Below are 18,441 nucleotides of genomic sequence, written 5' to 3' on the forward strand. Positions count from 1 at the left end.
TCTAGACAGCATACTAAAAAGCCGAGACATCACCCTGCCAACAAAAGTGTGTATAGTCAAGATCGTGGTTTTCCCAGTTGCAATGTATGGCTGTGAAAGTTGGACCATAAGAAAGGCTGAGTGCCAAAGAATTGAGGCCTTTGAACTATGGAGCTGGAGAAGACTCCTGCGAGTCCCCTGGACTTCAAGGCGATCAAACCGGTCAGTCCTAGAGGAGATCAACCTTGATTGCTCTTTAGAAGGCCAGATCCTGAAGTTGAAACTCAAGTACTCTGGCCACCTAATGAGAAGGAAGGATTCACTGGAGAAGAACCTAATGCTCTTAGATGGCGGGCAATAGAAGAAGGGGACGACAGAGAATGAGATGGCTGGAGGGAGTCCCTGAAGCAGTAGGTGTGAGCTTAAATGGACTCCAGAAGATGGTACAGGACAGGAAGGCCTGGAGGAACGTTGTTCATGGGGTTGCGATGGGTCGGTCATGACTTTGCAACTAACAACAACAACAAATTTTACCATTCAGTTGTTCATTCATTCACTTTAAAGATACTATCTTAACACCCTTTACAATTACTTCCAGTTTTAACGTCCTGAAGACCATTTGTAGCTTTGGCCAGCTCAGTGCTGCTCCATATTTATGACGGTGGCAGTGTCCCAAGGTCATGTGATCATCTTTTGTGACAAGCAAAGTCAATGGGGAAGCCAGATTCGCTTAACAACCGTGCTAATACCTTAATACCTGCACTGATTCACTTAGCAACTAGGGCAGGGGTGTCAAACTCAATTTCACTGAGGGCCGCATCAGCACTGTGGTTGCCCTTGTGGGGCCAGGTGTGTGTGGCCAGAGTGGGTGTGGCCTACTGGGAGGGCGTGGCCAGTTCTACACCATTTGTGTCAAGGGTGCCTGTGGGGGCCTGGGCAGGAGTGGGACAGATCTGAGGGTCTATGGCAGAAGAGGATGGAACTGGGGCAAGTGCCAAGGCATGGTCCACTGGGGCAAGTGCCAAGGCATGGTCCACTGGGGCAAGTGCCAAGATGGCCACCACAAAATTGTACATTGGCTCCTGGCTGGCCTGGGCCAGGGCCAAGGCAGTGGGGGCCATTCCCTCACTGTTTCCAGGATGTCTTCACGGGCCACATGAAATCACTTCGCGGGCCGCATCTGGCCCCCAGGCCTTGTGTTTGACATGTCTGAACGAGGGCAAGAAAGGTCACTTAACAACTGTTTCACCTAGCCACAGAAATTTTAGGCTCAATTGTGGTCTAGTCAAGGCACACCTGTGAGGAGCCCATAGAAGATATGCTGTACAATGAATAGGAGCTATGCACCAATGCTTACTTTCTCCATTTGAAATAGATAGGAGTCAGTGAAATCCTGTAGTGCATGCAAGTTCTGGTTCTCCTTATGCTGGGTGATCTCCTTCCTCGCAACCGAAACTATTCTCTCCAGAGCAGATAGGGCAGTCTGGTGAGGGCCTGGCAGGTGCTTCATGATATTTGAGAAATTTTCATAAAGCTATAAAAGAGAAAGGAAGTAAGAGAGAGAGAGAGACCCAAGGGTGTTTTTTCAGGTGGCAACTGGACTTTCTTGTTTTTCTTTGAAGACATTTCGCTTCTCATCCCAGAAGCTTCTTCAGCTCTGACTGGAGGGTGGGGAATGGAAGGAGCTGAAGAAGCTTCTTAGATAAGAAATTAAACGTCTTCAAAGAAAAACAAGAGAGCCCAGTTGCCTCCTGGAAAAGCACCTTTGGGGCAACCGTGACCTGAATGACTGAGAATCTCCATAGGCATTCAGCTATGCCCTTTGGGAGGAACACCCTTCCAATGGTGCAGGAGCATGAACGGATCTCCAGGAAACATTGCAGGCTACAGGAATTATTTGCGCTTCAGTTTGAGATGCAGACAACACGGATTCCTCCCCAACAGCCCGTGCCTGTCTTCAACCGTGAAGGGATTCAGGGCAGAAAACATCCTGCAGCCAAGAAGGCTCCACACACCCGTTTGCACCACTCAGATGACCTTGAGGACACAGGTAAACCTCCAAGTGGCCTCAACGACTCTCTAAAAGAAGGCAAACGACCAGCTCTCTGCAAGGAGTATAAATCCTTCCCTTCGCCACCATCCAGTCAGAGCTTGAAGAAGCTTCTTGGATGAGAAGCGAAACGTCTTCAAAGAAAAAACAAGAAAGTCCAGTTGCCTCCTGAAAAATGTCTTTTGGAAGGTTGCACCTGTGTCAGGGGAATACAAAGAAACAGGCAACAAAAACACAACTCTTCGGATTACGTGGCCAAGCCTTAAGGATCAACTCATTTCAAAGTGTACAATATTAATGCTGTGTTGTCATTCAAGAATGGCCAACCTATTTAACTTCTTTTAAACACCACCAATCCATTGTTCTAGAAAAATCCCCAAATTAAGCAACTCAGATGGGAAGCAGAAGGAGAAGCAAAGTTGCCACCACTTACTAGGTAAAAGATACTGCTTCCAAATTTTAAGGAAATCGAAATGGCTTCCATCAACTCCAGGAAGTCCTTATCGTCAGTGGAAAAGCGACGTCCGAAAGCTACAGCACAAATCACACTGCAGACTGATCTCACGATGGGTAGCGATGGGTCAAATGGCTGCCCTGGAAACAAGAGAATTTGTATTTATAGTCGCATTAATTCTGCCTTTCCTGGTTATATGAAAAAATTGGATGGCTGGTAAATCTTATTAAAAAAACAGATAGCCTTCAACTTACGACCACAATTGAGTCCCAGATTTCTGTTGCTAAGCGAGACATTTGTTAGATGGGTTTTGCCCCATTTTACAACTTTTCTTGCCACCTTTGTTGAGGGAATCAATGCGGCTGTTAAGTTAGTAAGAGGGTTGTTAAGTGAATCCAGCTTCCCCATTGACTTTGTGTCAATTGTCCTTCGTCTGCTGAAAACAAACTCCAGGAATGCAGGAACAAAGTGACCAACAGGATTTTAATGCATGCAAAATTAAAGTCAGCATTGGGAGTGGTTTGCTCCCAGTGCCTTACGTAGAAGTGCCTCGCCCTCCAACCCCACCCCAATCAGCAAGCCAGCATCCGGTCTGTGCAGGTAAAAGCTGCAGGTCAATTTCCAACACCCCGCTTTCAGACGCATCACTGCAGCCATTCCTCCGTCGGATGCCGTCTCCAGGTCACATGGCCTCCGCAGGACCAGTCGTCCTACTCAGCAGCGTTCACTGTCCAGCTACCTTGCCCAGCAGCCGGCTTTCTTCCCCCGGCTGCCGGAATTGCTCCGCAGCATGTGAGAGCGCCGGGCGGCTTTTCCAAAGCTCAGCTACTTCGCGTGGTAGCCGGCGTTCTCCCCGGCCACCGGCAGTGCATCAGGTGGCATCAGGCGATGTCTCCAACACCCAGCTGTTGGGCACAGTAGACGGCTTCCTCCCCGGCTTCCGGCAACAAGGGAGAGGCAGTCGCGGTGAGAGGCAGCCCCTCCAACACCCAGCTGGCCTGTCTCCGTTGCCCAGCTGATCTTCAGGATTCGGGCGGCACACGGGGTTGGCTGCAGGCAGCGCACAGATGTCGTCCGCTTGGTTTTGGCTGGCTGCTGTGTTCCTCCCCCCCCCACACCGGTACATGACGAGCCCAGGGGCTTGACACTTTGCTTGTAAGAAGGTCACTGGAGGGGATCACATGATTCTGGGATGCTGCAACCGTCATAAATATGAGTCAGTCATATTTATGACATGAATGACATCATGAATTTTTATGATGTGACCCCGGGGGATGCTACAACGGTCATAAGTGTGAAAAATGATCATGTCACTTTTTTTCATGCCGTTGTAACTTTGAATGATCACTAAATGAACGGTTGTTAAGTCGGGGACTGTCTAAAAGGAAGAAAAGTTGGGATCCTTATTTATAATTTTTACTAGACAAGTTAAACTTCCTGTTGAGAATACATGAACTCTAGCCTAACTAGCATAACTGGAAAACCTTATCAATGTTCTTAACGAGGAATTCTATCTGATATTTCTTGGTTACCGATATTCTTTCCTCAAGCACTTTAGACCGGGGTTCTTCAGACTTGGCCCTTTTATGACTTGTGGACTTCAACTCCCAGAATTCCTCAGCCAGGCACACGTGCCTGGCTGAGGAATTCTGGGAGTTGAAGTCTACAAGTCATAAAAAGGCCACGTTTGAAGAACCCTCTTTAGATTCTACCTCTCCTTTAGATTTTGTTTTAATGCCTTGAATAGTTAGGCAACATAGTTATCAGAATGAATATGGTTTTGGTTACTTCGATGCTAAGCTATATAAAAATGCATTTAAATAGTCAGCATAGAAGGTGTTTGAGGTGTCTGTGATATTTCTAAAGAACCTCTAGCGTTTCTATGTCTAAGAAATTGATGTTGAATGTTTGAAATCATATTTGGAACACACCCATGAATAGGAACACCCCACAGTACAAAAATCAGCAGGGAATAACAATTTATACAATGTTAGCAGCAGCTTTGCCTGCGTACTTTTCCTTATTGTGTGCATCAGCTGTATGACTGGATTTACACAAGTTAGACTGCATAAAGCGGAACTCGCAAGTTCGTGTTTCAGCATGTGGGGAAAACAGGCTACATATATGTTTGCATATCTGTTCTTTTTACTAGTTACAAAGTCGTGTCCGACCCATCATGACCCCATGGACAACGTTCCTCCAGGCCTTCCTATCCTCTACCATCTTCTGGAGTCCATTTAAGCTGACGCCTCTTTTTTTTTGTAAGAAATTTTATTCATTTTTCAATTTAGTATTTAGGAAGCAGCGCGGTGATAGGATAGTCAATAGTCCAATAACAAAATCTTGCATACATATCTCATATTACATCATTAAAAGCTCCCTCTCTATTTCCCTTAATTATTGTATCAAATTCAAGTTAATACATTTCTAATTATAGCTCAGTCAGTCAATACATTTGTCAATATAGTTTTGCTTATACATATCCAAGTCCTGTTTTTAAATTTTTCCTAATTCCAATTAACCATATTCCAATTTGGCCTTCAATAACCGTAATTTTTAAACTTCAGGAAGCCCAAATTTCCCTAATTTCATTTCAAAATAGTTATGTCTAAAATACACATATTATTCAGATAATTACATTTTCAAAAGTATATTCTATTTCTCGTCCTAGTAGCTCATCATTTACTAATAAACTATCTTTCATTGTCACAAATCCCTTTCCATATTACATTTCAAAACTATAATCTAATAACTAATTTTCATTTCCTTTATAAGTCTAAATCCTGGATACTAGATCAATCAATATCTCTAAAAATCTCCTTAGTCCATTAGGTAAAATTTTAAGCTGTTCTATCGTCAATCAGGAGAAAAAGAAACAGGGAAGTCCCATTTTTGAATCTGACTCTAGCTTTCTTTTTGTGCCAAACAGGTTTCCATACTAATGCCCCCAAATCCTCAAATGGGTCTCCCTTCATTCCTACACATGTTGTTTGAATCAAGGGAGACCATCCAGATATCAATTTTTCAAAGGAACTGGTCCCTTTGTAGTCATTGAATTGTTGCCCTAATAGTTCAGATCTCCCTGTTTGATTTAGGATGTATGTCATCAATTCAGTCAGGTCTTGTTCTTTTTCTTTTTGTGCCAAACAGGTTTCCATACTAATGCCCCCAAATCCTCAAATGGGTCTCCCTTCATTCCTACACATGTTGTTTGAATCAAGGGAGACCATCCAGATATCAATTTTTCAAAGGAACTGGTCCCTTTGTAGTCATTGAATTGTTGCCCTAATAGTTCAGATCTCCCTGTTTGATTTAGGATGTATGTCATCAATTCAGTCAGGTCTTGTTCTTTTTCCAGTTCCATCTGGCTAGAGTAAAAGGTCATATCCAGTGTTATGGTTGTTGTTTGATTGTCAAAGTTGTCTAAGGTCTCCATATATTGTGTTTCCATCTTAATGTTGGTTCCTTCAGTTCCTGTTGCTTTTTGAATTACAAGTACTTTAGTTGAAATCAAGATTTACTTGTGAAAATTCTCCTTAGGTTGTATTTGTTGTTGTGTAGAATCTTCTTTGATATTAATTGGTTCCTCTTCAGTTGTTTTTTTGGTTTCTAGATTCATCAGTTAAAGTCTGGGTTTCATTTTGTGATTTTAAGATGACATCTTTGAATTTCACTCTGGAATTCATTAGCTCAGTGACTTCAAGGATTTTTTCGAGTATAAACTTATAATTAAGTTGTGGGTAGAATTCCTCCATTTCTGTGGTGATTACAAATAAACTTTTAGTGGAGGCTGTTGTAAGAGTCAACAAATGTCCACCTCCATTATTCCTAGAGGTTATTTTCACCACCCAGCTGTTTCAGGTTCTTATCTTTTTTAGATAGTGTGAAGGCCAATTCTAAAGAATAAACAGGCCTGACAGTCAAAAAAGTTCAGTTGCTGTACCAGGTTTTGCCACAAGATGTCAGCGATAGACTTAAAATCTTTTTCCAGAGAGCGATTAACTTTTTATGCAATTAATTTTTTTTTCCAAAGTTAAAAAAATAGATGAGATGCTAGATCCCTGTAGCAGGAACTTTTTGGGGCCCCAAAGTGTCCAAAAAATACAAATCCAGTTATTTAGTCATTTAGATTAGTTGTTATTTTTTTCAAGGCTTAATTTCCCAAAGTGAGTAAACGCCGCTGTGTTAGAAGTGAGGAAGAGATTTCAGGAAGCTTTCACAGGAAGGTAGTTGGAGTAAGAGAAAGGGAAGAAAGAGTCTCACCCAGATCTTCCGCGTTGCTTCATTGTGCTTAGTGATGAGTTTGGCTTTCGGCAGGCACAGCTTAGTGATCGGCAATGTTAATGGCCGATCTTTCCTCTGACGGTCCGAAGGAACTGCCTCGGATCAAACGGAAGGGCTGCCACCCTTCCGTAATCTATCAAGGGTCTTCCTCATGGTTGTCACCCCTTCAAGGTGACTTATGACCCTTTTCAGGATCGCCTGATGAAGGGAAACCGGGCGGCGGAGAGAACATTCTCCCTGTGCACCTGCCAGCACTGTGATCCGGAACTGGAAGCCATGCCTACTGCTTCAGTGACTCCATCCAGCCACCTCATTCTCTGTCGTCCCCTTCTTCTACTGCCCTCAATCTTTCTGCATATCTGTATGTGTGTTCTTTCTTATTTTATTTCTCTCTCTGCCTCTGTCTCTTCTAGAAAAGAAACATTGATCGCTGCTATATTTTGCCATCTGGATTTGCACAAATCTTTTTCACGCTTATGGGGATATCCACACTTCCAAATTGCCCTGTCTTAAAAACTGAAGGTCACCATTAGTTTCAGGAGGGTTAACATGTATGTCCTGCTGTTCTCACCACCAACACACTGTGAATGGGGTTTCCAGCCATCTTTTTCTATTGTAAGTTAACGGAATCTTTAGAATAATAGAATGGAATGGAATGGAATGGAATGGAATAGAAACAGGAAGAAGACTAGACTAGACTAGACTAGACTAGACTAGACTAGACTAGACTAGAATAGACTAGAATAGAATAGAATAGAATAGAATAGAATAGAATAGAATGGGACCTTGGAGGTCTTCTAGTCCAGCCCTCCACTCAACCAGAAGAACCTATACCAGTGATGGCGAACCTTTTAGAGACCAAGTGCCCAAACTGCAACCCAAAACCCATTTATGCATTGTCAGGTGCCAGGTGGGTGTAGTCCATTGGCTGGGTGTGGTCCATTGGGTGGGCGTGGCTGTGGTGGTAACGGCAGACTGGGTGGGACTAAAAAGTTCAACCAATCAGTTCCAACTTTGCAAGATCTTTTTTTCCCCCGCGAGAAGTTGAAATTGACTGATTGATTGAACCTTTTTTTTTGTACACGGCGGCAGAGGCCTAAAGCGAAAAGGTTTCATAAAACCCAGCTGAAGGCCTAGGACTGGGGCAATGGCGCACGTGCCCACAGAAAGGGCTCTGAGTGCCGCCTCTGGCACCCGTGCCATAGGTTCGCCACCACTGACCTATACCATCTCAGACAAGTCACTGCCCAGTCTCTTCTTAAAAACCTCCAGTGATGGAGCACCCACGATTTCTGAAGACAAGCTGTTTCACTGGTTAATTATCCTCACTATCAGGAAGTTTCTCCTTAATTCCAGGTTGCTCCTCTCTTTGATCAGTTTCCATAGAATCATATAATCACAGGGCTGCAAGGGACCTTGGAGGTCTTCTGGTTCAAACCCCTGCCCAAGAGGGTCCTTACACCATCTAGTTTTGGTCTCCACACTATAAAAAAGATGTTGAGACTCTAGTGCAGAGAAGAGCAACAAATATAATTAGGGGACTGAAGGCGGAAACATACGAAGAACCGTTGCTCGAATTGGGTTTGTCTAGTCCAGTGGTTCTCAACCTTTTTAATGCCGCGACCCCCAACCGGTCGTAAGTCGAGGACTACACAACTGGTCGTAAGTCGAGGACTACACAACTGGTCGTAAGTCGAGGACTACTCAACTGGTGCAGCACCGTTCGCAGAATGGGACTTTTGGCGGGCTCAGCAGGGCAGAGACAGCCTGGACAATTCCTATTGGCTTTTGAAAGCCAATAGAATTAGACTCTATTCAAGAGAGTCTATTCTATTGGCTTTCAAAAGCCAATAGAATAAAAGGGAGTAGCACAGCTAAGGAAAAGGGGGGGAAAATGGCGGACTGCGTTGTTTGGCGACCCCCGTGAAATGGTCGTTCGACTCCAAATGGGGTCGCGACCCACAGGTTGAGAACCACTGGTCTAGTCTAATGAAAAGAAGGACCGAAGTGACATGATAGCAGCTTTCCAATATTTGAGGGGCTGTCACAGAGAGGAGGGAGGTCCAAAGCACCTGAAGGACAGACAAGGAATAATGGATGGAAAGTGATCAAGGAGAGATTCAATCTAGAAATCAGGAGACATTTTCTGACAGTCAGAACAATCAACCAGTGGAACAGAAGTTGCCTTCAGAAGTTGTGGGAGCTTCATCAGTGGAGGCTTTCAAGAAGAGACTGGACTGCCATCTGTCAAAAATGGTCTAGGGTCTCCTGCTTGGGCAGGGGGTTGGACAAGATGACCTACAACAGGGATGGCGAACCTTTTAGAGACCGAGTGCCCAAGCTTCAACCCAAAACCCACTTATGTATTGTCGGGTGCCGAGTGGCCATGGCCGCCAGGTGGGCATGGCTACAGTGGTCATGGCAGATGGGTGGACGTGGCCAGGGTGGGCAGGGCCAACTCGATGTTGCTCCTGGGGAGGGACACCTGTGGGAGCCGGACAGGGTTGGGGGGAGATCCAGAGGTCTCTGGCGGGTGGGGCGGTGGGCAGGAGGCTGGTTCTGTGGGGTGAGGCGAGGCAGGGGCCAGGGGGCTGCTACCTGACACCATCGGCCCCCGCACACAAAGGCCAGCAAGCGTATGGGTGCTGGGATGCATCCGGCCACGTGGGACCTCGGCAAGTTAGCGGGTGACTGGTTGAAGAAGATGGTTGCCATCTCCGGGGCATGGCGCGTGTGCCCACAGAGAGGGCTCCAAGTGCCGCCTCTGGCACCTGTGCCATAGGTTTGCCACCACTGACCTACAAGATCCCTTCCAACTTTGTCACAATTATTATTCTATTTGTATTCTGTTTGTACTTAGCTAAACCGTGAACTTTGATTGGCTATTATGCAGAGGGAAGTGTTACCCCTCGCCTTATTTGTCCAAAGGTTCCTCAAGGCAAGCTTCTGCTATAAAGAGCCCCTATTTTGAAATATCTCTACTATTCCACCTTTTCATTGTTTTTTTGGGGGGGGGAGAAAAGAATTGGTGCAACCCTGGACATTAAAACATGGAAAAAAGATTTTAAAAATGTAATGGGTGGTCCAACACTGCAGGTTTTAAAGAAGAGATTGGACAACCATTTGTCTGAAATGGTAATAGGGTTTACTGCTTGAGCAGGGGGTTGGACTAGAAGACCTCCAAGGTCCCTTCCTATTTTGTTATTCTGTCTGTGCTGTTATATTCAAGCCAACATCGTCTCAGATTGTCACATACCTTTTGTCTCTGCAAAGAATTCCACAAGCTGTTGGGCTTCTTCTTGGATTTGAGATTCTATGCCTTTATTCCCCAGTCCCAACTTCCTCATGGTGACAATGCCAAACCGTCTTTGCTGCTCCCAGGTGTGACCATTTGAAAAGACAATGCCTGAAGTCACCAAGAGAGGCAGAGAAATTAGTGTTCACAAAAATATAATATTAATCAGATTGATAGTCTTTAAAATGTACCTTGGTACCAGTGGTGGGATTCAGCCAGTTCATACCAGTTTGGCAGAACCGGTAGCTAATTTTGTGTTGCCCAGGCCCAGAATGGACTTCCACACAGAGAATCGGTTGTTCACATATTTAAATCTCATCACTGCTTGGTACTCAACTGCTTTGAAACTCATTGAATTTGCTACTCAATGCATTTTGCATAGTTTGTCTGGTACTCAATGCACAAGCTAGTACTTATCAGTGTCAGCTGTCTTGTGACTCCCTACATTGCCCCTTATGGGAAAAATTTGTTTAGTCCTCATCATTTTTGGTATTCCTTATGGGAAAATTTTGTTTGGTATTCATTGTTCCTCTTGGACCAATTCACGATGAGTACCGACATACCACTATATATGCAATTCAGCCTCTTGCATTGAATGATCCAACCTCTTCCATCCACCTTTTTACATCGAATAGTAGTCGGTGTCTCAAACCCACAATCGTAATGGATAATTTAGACCAGGGGTCTTCAAACGTGGCCTTTTATGACTTGTGGACTTCAACTCCCAGAATTCCTCAGCCAGAATTCTGGGAGTTGAAGTCCACAAGTCATAAAAGGGCCAAGTTTGAAGACCCCTGATTTAGACTCTCAGTAATACAGAAAGCCTCAGCCGATACAGAGGAAATGATGCTACAGAAGTTCAGGCTTCCCTGTGGGAGAGTTCAGAACCCCCTTTTAACCTCATTGGTGGCTACTGAAATCCCACATCCTTCCTTTTTCTTGAAGCTTCCTCCTTACATCTCCTATAGTTTATGATGGGAACTTCTTAAATGGAAGCCCTAATTCAAATATCTGGTTGCCTATATTGCTGTTTTTCTTGCACCATTTTTGAATATGATCTTCTCTAGCTTGGTTTGGTCCATTAAAAGATGCCCATTTGATTATCCTTCTTCTCATGGGAACCATCAAATCACCTCCCTTCATCTTTCGGGAGTCTTGCAAAATCTGATAAACAGATGATATAACTGTCAACGCAGCTGACATCGGATGTTTTACATTGACAACAGATGGAAATGTAGTCATCTTTTACCCTTTTGCTTTTAGAGTTAGATGATGCTGGGAGGGGGAGGCTGTGAATGAGTCTAGCTAGACATAACAACACTAAACTTAGCCTGAGAATCAAGGTTATTGAGCCCAGAGCTGATAAAGAATTGGCGGGCTAGAGAATTGGAGAGGAAGCCCACATTTCAAGCTAATTGGGGAATGTGATTTATGACTGTTAGTTGGAGGAGAGAATTGTGCTTTGCTACTTTGTGCCAAGGGGAGTGGAATTCAGTTTTTTGGCTTCAATTATGTAATGCCGATATTATGCTTTTCAAATAAAAAACTCTTTAAGGTAAACAATGCCTCGAAGTTCTTTTGAAGAGTTTCATCTGTCAGAACCATGACACACAGTTGGTTTAAACTACAATAGAAACTACTACCAACATACTATTAGTTCCCAACTAAAAGGGATCAGCAGTTGCTTCTATTTTAATCAGCAGTTGTTTCTATCTTAATCAAAAATATGACAGATATGTGTCAACCTCACCAAATTGACCAGACCAGGAAAGCCACTCCAGATGATGTTTAGAATAGAATAGAGCTGGAAGGGACCTTGGAGGTCTTCTAGTCCAGCCCCCTGCTCAAGCAGGAGAACCTATACCATCTCAGACAAATGACTGTTCAGCCTCTTTTTTAAAATCTCCAGTAATGAAGTGCCCACATTTTCTGGGGACAAGCTATTCCTGATTGAGATTAGCTATACAAACAGAACATTTAAAGTCTGAATGTGCTGTTCTTCCTCCCCCATAAATGAATCAGGGAGGTGTCTGTCGAAGCTACTTCCAAATGTAATTGTGTTTCTCTTGAGTTAAAAGGAAGACTCAGTTCCTTTTGCCTAGGTCAGTGTTTCTCAACCTTGACAATTTTAAGGCATGTGGACTTCAACTCCCAGAATTCCACAGCCAGCATTGCTGGCTGTGGAATTCTGGGAGTTGAAGTCCACATGCCTTAAAATTGTCAAGGTTGAAAAACACTGGCCTAGGTTATGGTTCTTGCCTGTTGCTATCTAGGTCAGCTTCCTGACACTTTGCCATATGATTGATTAGCATGACCCATTTCCTAATTCTTGTTTAAGTAGCTATCACTCTAAGGAAGGATGAGAATTTTTTTTAAAGAGCAGTAGCAACCAATCCGAAGACTCACCCCAGAGGATATTCAAAATATGGAGGGTAATAAAACATTTTAACTACTGTTTTGGCCAATTGGAATATGGGAAAAGGATATATAATAGTATATGATTTATTATAGAGATAAAAATTATGATTAATAAAGAGAAGCATCAATTGACAGGTCACATCCTTTTCTTCCAGAGCTCAGTGGCTTGAATGGTGAATGGTTTTCCTGCTTGCAGGAACAAAGGATGTTTCACTAAAAGAAAAAGGTTAATAGGTTTGAGTTGACGCTATTTTGAGGTAATAAAATAACAATAATAATATGATAAGTAAGACAAAAAAAGTCTGGATAGTGGACTTGGCAGCTTGGAGACAGCAGAATATAGGTAGTCCTCAACATACAACCACAACAGATGGAAATGTAGCCATCTTTTTCCCTTTTGCTTTTAGAGTTAGATGATGCTGGGGGGGAGGCTGTGAATGAGAGTCTAGCTAGACATAACAATACTAAACTTAGTGTGAGACTCAAGGTTATTGAGCCCAGAGCTGATAAAGAATTGGCGGGTTGGAGAATTGGAGAGGAAGCCCACGTTTCAAGCTAATTGGGGAATGTGATTTATGATTGTTAGTTGGAGGAGGGAATTGTGCTTTGATACTATGTGTCCAGGGGAGCAGAATTCAGTTTTTGGCTTTGATTATGAAGTGCTGATATTATGTTTCATCTGTTGGAACCATGACAATAACACTCTTTGCTTCATAAGATAGTTGACAGATCCAGGCTAATGGGTAATTCTAGGGTTGTGGGCAGATAGAATGGTTAGACAAAACTTCTCTAATTGCCATATATTTTAATCCAGACTTCAAACTGCTAGCCACATTGATTTTCACTGGTCTAGCAAGACAGTACCCAATAACTTTTTCAGCTATGACTTACCCCTTTTTTGAGTGGAAGCTAAAATGAAAGGTGTGACCGGGCGATCAGCAAAAGCTTCTGAATGGTCAATTAGTCCTTCTTTCACAGCTTGATATCCAGAGAGGATTATGATATGATAAGGGCCGCCCCACAGAGAATAGATGTTCCCATATTGCTTTGCAAGCTGCAGTATGGAGCATGGAAGAAAAATGATAGTTACAATATATTATGTTGTCCTTGTTTCATACTTTGCCACTACAGCTTGGAAAACTAATTCACCACATTATGTAACTCACCAAGACAATTTTTGTATCTTTAACTTTAACCGGCGTATAGCATTCACAGTAAAACAGAAGTAGTACCGTGTTTCCCCAAAAGTAAGGCCTACACCAACAGTAAGCCCTAGCTTGATTTTGGAGGGTGGGCCTAATATAAGCCCTATCCCAAAAATAAGCCCTAGTTTTGTGGCAAGGCACACACCTAAAAACCAAGCTAGGGTGGGGGTGGGGGTGTGGAGCTGCCCCACCTGCCCCACACCCACTTACCTTGTAGCCAGGCCTCTCCTTGCCAGGCCACATCTTTTTCTGAGGCCTCTTCTGCAGCCAGGCCTGCATTTCTCAGTCACAGACCTTTCCGGAAGGCCTCTGCAACCAAGAACCAAGCTATGGGTTCAATCCATAGCTCAGTTCTGCAAGACCTCAACAGCTGAGCATCAAGCTATGGATTCAATCCATAGTTCAGTACTCGGCTTCTGGAAAGGCCTGACTGCAAAATGCAGGCCCGAATGCAGCTGCAGAACTTCGGCCCCAGAAGAAGTAGACCAGCTGGGTGGGGCTGTCGGTGCTGGAGGTGAGGTAAGGCCTACCCCGAAAATAAGACCTGGTGCCTCTTTTGGAAGGAAAAAAATAAGACCCAGTCTTATTTCCGGGTAGTACCAACAGCAGCAGCAGCAATAATAAACTATTAGTGAAATGGCCGCCCCGAAAAAGGTGAAATGTTGGGACCATGGTATTCTCCCAAATCAGCTTCTTTGATACCATGGACCATGGTATTCTCTTGAAGCAGCTTCAGGGGCTGGAAGTGGGAGCGTGGTTTTGCAGTGGTTCTCCTTTCTCTATGGCCGGTAGTATTGGTGGAAAGAAAGAGGTAGGGTTCTGGACCCCTCGACCTCACTCAAGCCTGGGTATCTCTCCTCTCCTCTTAAAATTTACATGAAACCTCTGGGTAAGACCATTTATCAGAATGGCGTACGGTGTCATCAGTATGCTGAAGATCCCAGTTGTTCAGAACTTCTCCACTCTGGCCAGGCAGATGCTATCATGGTGCATGTTTTACAAATATAGCTTGAAGGGTTTGCTTATCCTAATTCATTGTGTTGTACGAAGGTAATCTTTATTTCTTTGTTCCCCTCCTTTCTAGGGAGGAGCAGATGAATTACACAAAACCATTAATCACAGAGGATCATTTTGAGAGGCAGTAATCTGATAATCCTGGTTGTATGATAAAGAGAAGAAACATACAGAAGTTGGAGTTGATCTTAATTATTAAAAGGGACATGCAAATAACAAACCAGAAGAGTGAGTTGGATAACTTTCCTTTACAAAAGAGGTCTTTTAAAGCATGAAAGGATGTTTATGGGACCGGACAAAGGAAAAAGGAAAATAAATCAATGTTTAGTTGAACTTTCTACTGCATTCCTGACAAGAGCATTTTTGTGAGGGATGAGTTTTGACGTAAATCAATGGAAACAAAATGCTTGTGGATGTGATGGTGTTGGTGTGGGGGTGAGAGGAAAGGTGGGTTGCATTGTTTGGGAAACTAAAGCAGCCTGATGCAGCTTTGGCTGCAAGTAGAAGAGTTATTGCAGGATCCAATCTAGGGGAATGGAATGGAATAGAATAGAATAGAATCTGGAAGGGACCTTGGAGGTCTTCTAGTCCAGCCCCCTGCTCAAGCAGGAGAACCTATATCATTTCAGACAAATAACTGTCTAGCCTCTTTTTAAAAATCTCCAGTGATGGAACACCCACAATTTCTGGAGGCAAGCTGTTCCACTGGTTAATTGTCCTCACTGTCAGGAAGTTTCTCCTTAATTCCAGGTTGCTTCTCTCTTTGATCAGTTTCCAACCATTGTTTCTTGTTCTGCTCTCTGGTGCTTTGGAGAATAATGTGACCCTCCCCCTTCTTTGTGGGAGCCCCTCAAATATTGGAATACTACTATCATGTCTCCCCTATTTCTTCTTTTCTTTAGACTAGCCAAACCCAAATCCTGCAGCCGTTCTTCGTATATTTTAGTCTCCAGACCTTGGATCATCTTAGTTGCTTTCTCTGATTTTTTTTCCAAACTATCAACATCTTTTTTTGTGATATGGTGACCAAAATTGGCTTCAGTATTCAAGGTGTGGTCTTACTAGGGTTTTATAAAGCAGTACTAATACTTCACATGATCTTGATTCTATGCTTCCATTTGTGCAACCCAGGATTATATTAGCTTTGGGGGCTGTTGCTGCACACGGCTGGCTCATAGTCAGGTGATCGTCCACTAGGACTCCAAAGTCCCGCTCACAGACTGTTTTTAAACCAGGTCTCGCCTAATCTGTACTTGTACCTTTGGTTTTTCTTGCCTAAATGTAAAACTTTGCTTTTCTCCACATTGAAACTCATTTTGTTGGATAGGGCCCATTGTTCAAGTTTGTCAAGATCTTTTTGGATCCTGAGTTTGTCTTCTGGAGTGTTGGATACTCTTGCCAGTTTAGTGTCATCTGCAAATTTAATGAGTTCCCCTTCAATTCCCTGATCTAAGTCATTTATGAAGAGACTGAAAATTACTGGGCCTAAGACATAACCTTTTTTACTTCTCTGCATGTGAACGTAGTGCCATTGAGGACTACTTGTTTACAGTTTGCCAGTTTACAAATCCATCTGGTGGTGATGTTGTCTATTCCAAATTGTTCTAGCTTACCAAGGAATAGGTTGTGGTCTACTTTATCAAATGCTTCACTGAAATCTAAGTATACTACATCCACAACATTTCACTGGTCTACTAGTTTAGTCACTTTATCAAAGAATGAAATAACATTATTTATAATAATAATGATGATGACGATAAAGTTGGAAGGGACCTTGGAGATCATCTAGTCCAACCCTCTGCTCAGGCAGGAAACCCTATATTATTTCGGACAAATGGCTGTCCAGTCTCTTCTTAAAAACCTCCAGTGTTGGAGCATTCACTGCTTCTGGAGGCAGGTTGTTCCACTGGTTAATTGTTCTAACTGTCAGGAAGTTTCTCCTTAGTTCTAGGTTGCTTCTCTCCTTGCTCAGTTTCCACCCGTTGCTTCTTGTCCTGCCTTCAGGGGCCTTGGAAAATAGCTTGACACCCTCTTCTTTGTGGCAGCCCCTGAGATATTGGAAGACTGCTCATCCCTCCCCCCTCGTCCTTCTCTTCATTAAACTAGACATACCCAATTCCAGCAACCGTTCCTCATATGTTTTAGCCTCCAGTCCCCTAATCCTCTTTGTTGCTCTTCTCTGTACTCTTTCTAGAGTCTCAACTTCTTTTTTACATCGTGGTGACCAAAACTGGATGCAGTATTCCAAGTGTGAAAGAGTTATTGTTCTCCAGAACTAGAACTCATGAAGAGATGTAGTGGAGGGACAGCAGTTGCATTAGAATCAGAGAAGAGTGGTATAGTAAACAATGAGTACTGGCCTTTGAGTACTTGTAGGTGTGTTGCCTCTCTGCAGTTTTGGAGCCCACTGACCTGGGTATACGGAAATAAACCCACAGCAACAACAACAAAAACCTAGTGAGCAATAAACTATGAAAACAGTAATAATTGCCAGGTTCACATAAATACCCTTAATATAGTTTATTAAAGCACAATAGATGCATTCACACAACTTAAGGCACCAGCTTACTTTTTACTGTGTTTTGTCATGTTAAAGTCTGCTCTACCACATTGTTTAAATGCACAATTGTTAAGCAGGCTCTGGGCATTGTGTGAACACAGCTCCTGGGTAATACATTAAAAGTGAGCCCTTGAATTGGTCCTGCTTCGGAAGAGACAAAATTATGCTTTCCAAGTGATTCCCTAAGTGTTAAGTAGCGTTCAACTGGATCCACCTGGGATTTTTTTTATTTTTACTATTGTTGAGAAGCCATGTAGTGTAATGGTTAAGATACTTAATTAGCAGCAGAAAGACCTACATGACGCACAGCTTTGGACGTTCAACAAGTGACTTGTCCCAATCACTCTTTCTCTACCCCAACAACTTTTGGGGGGGTCAAAACAAAAGACTCAAGCTGTGTTCAGACATCCCCTGGCTTCTCATTGGATAAAATGACACAAAAAGGTGTACCTTTGTGAACGTCGTCTCTGAAATGCCAGTCCCCAGCAGCCGCCACATACTTCCGACCACAGGAAGTGGGAAAGGCCCCGGCGGGTAGCGTTTGCGTGACCAGATCTGTTTCAGATAGGAAAGAATCTGGCGTGGAATCCAAAGGATCAGAAGGAACAGTAGCTTCAACATCCTCCTGCCTTCTCACTCTCCAGCCTGATCATCTGTCGTGGGACTTGTGCTTTGAGGACTCTGCTTCCTTCAGAGATGTTTGCTGTTTTGAAGTCTTTGCTACCACACCCTTTTATATTCTGTCCTACTTATGCATCTCTTGAAATCAGGACCAGCCTGTTTTTGAAAGCACTGATCCATGGATGTCCAAGCTATTATTTTAAATAACTTCTGCAGGTCTTTATTCCCTTCCCTATTATTAAATTTTAGTACATTGGCCTTTACATTTAAAGACTCCTAATAACTTTGCCATTCTCAACTTTGAGATTAAGATGCGTCAATGGGTTAGCAGTAGTGAATAGCTTTGAGATAGTCTAATTCCAAAATGTAACATGTTCTAACCCAGTGGTTCTCAGCCTTCCTAATGCCGCGACCCTTTAATACAGTTCCTCGTGTTGTGGTGATCCCCAACCATAAAATTATTTTCGTTGCTACTTCATAACTGTAATTTTGCTACTGTTATGAGTCATAATGTAAATATCTGATATGCAGGATGTATTTTCACCGTTACAAATTATACTG

The 18,441-nt window shown here is 43.3% G+C and overlaps 1 protein-coding gene across 2 annotated transcripts in view; it reads right to left on the minus strand.

Annotated features, from left to right (window-relative positions):
- Positions 1 to 14,458, minus strand: part of LOC120309697 (cytochrome P450 2J2-like) — a 38,102-nt gene extending 23,644 nt beyond the window's left edge. The window contains exons 1-5 of one of the 2 annotated variants that reach the window (XM_039347201.1): positions 14,388 to 14,458; positions 13,372 to 13,534; positions 10,024 to 10,173; positions 2,463 to 2,623; positions 1,337 to 1,513 (exon numbers count right to left, since the gene is read on the minus strand). In XM_039347201.1, coding sequence (XP_039203135.1) covers positions 1,337 to 1,513; positions 2,463 to 2,623; positions 10,024 to 10,173; positions 13,372 to 13,534; positions 14,388 to 14,390 — 654 coding nt within the window. In that variant the 5' untranslated portion in view covers positions 14,391 to 14,458. Of the gene's footprint in view, positions 1 to 1,336; positions 1,514 to 2,462; positions 2,624 to 10,023; positions 10,174 to 13,371; positions 13,535 to 13,895; positions 13,950 to 14,387 lie in introns of those variants that run through there. The other variant, XM_039347200.1, reaches the window with a different exon arrangement.
- Positions 14,459 to 18,441: the final 3,983 nt, after the last annotated feature.

This window comes from Crotalus tigris, unplaced genomic scaffold (assembly GCF_016545835.1).
Source record: "Crotalus tigris isolate CLP2741 ecotype Arizona unplaced genomic scaffold, ASM1654583v1 scf7180000018055.714482, whole genome shotgun sequence".
Lineage (NCBI taxonomy): Eukaryota > Metazoa > Chordata > Lepidosauria > Squamata > Viperidae > Crotalus > Crotalus tigris.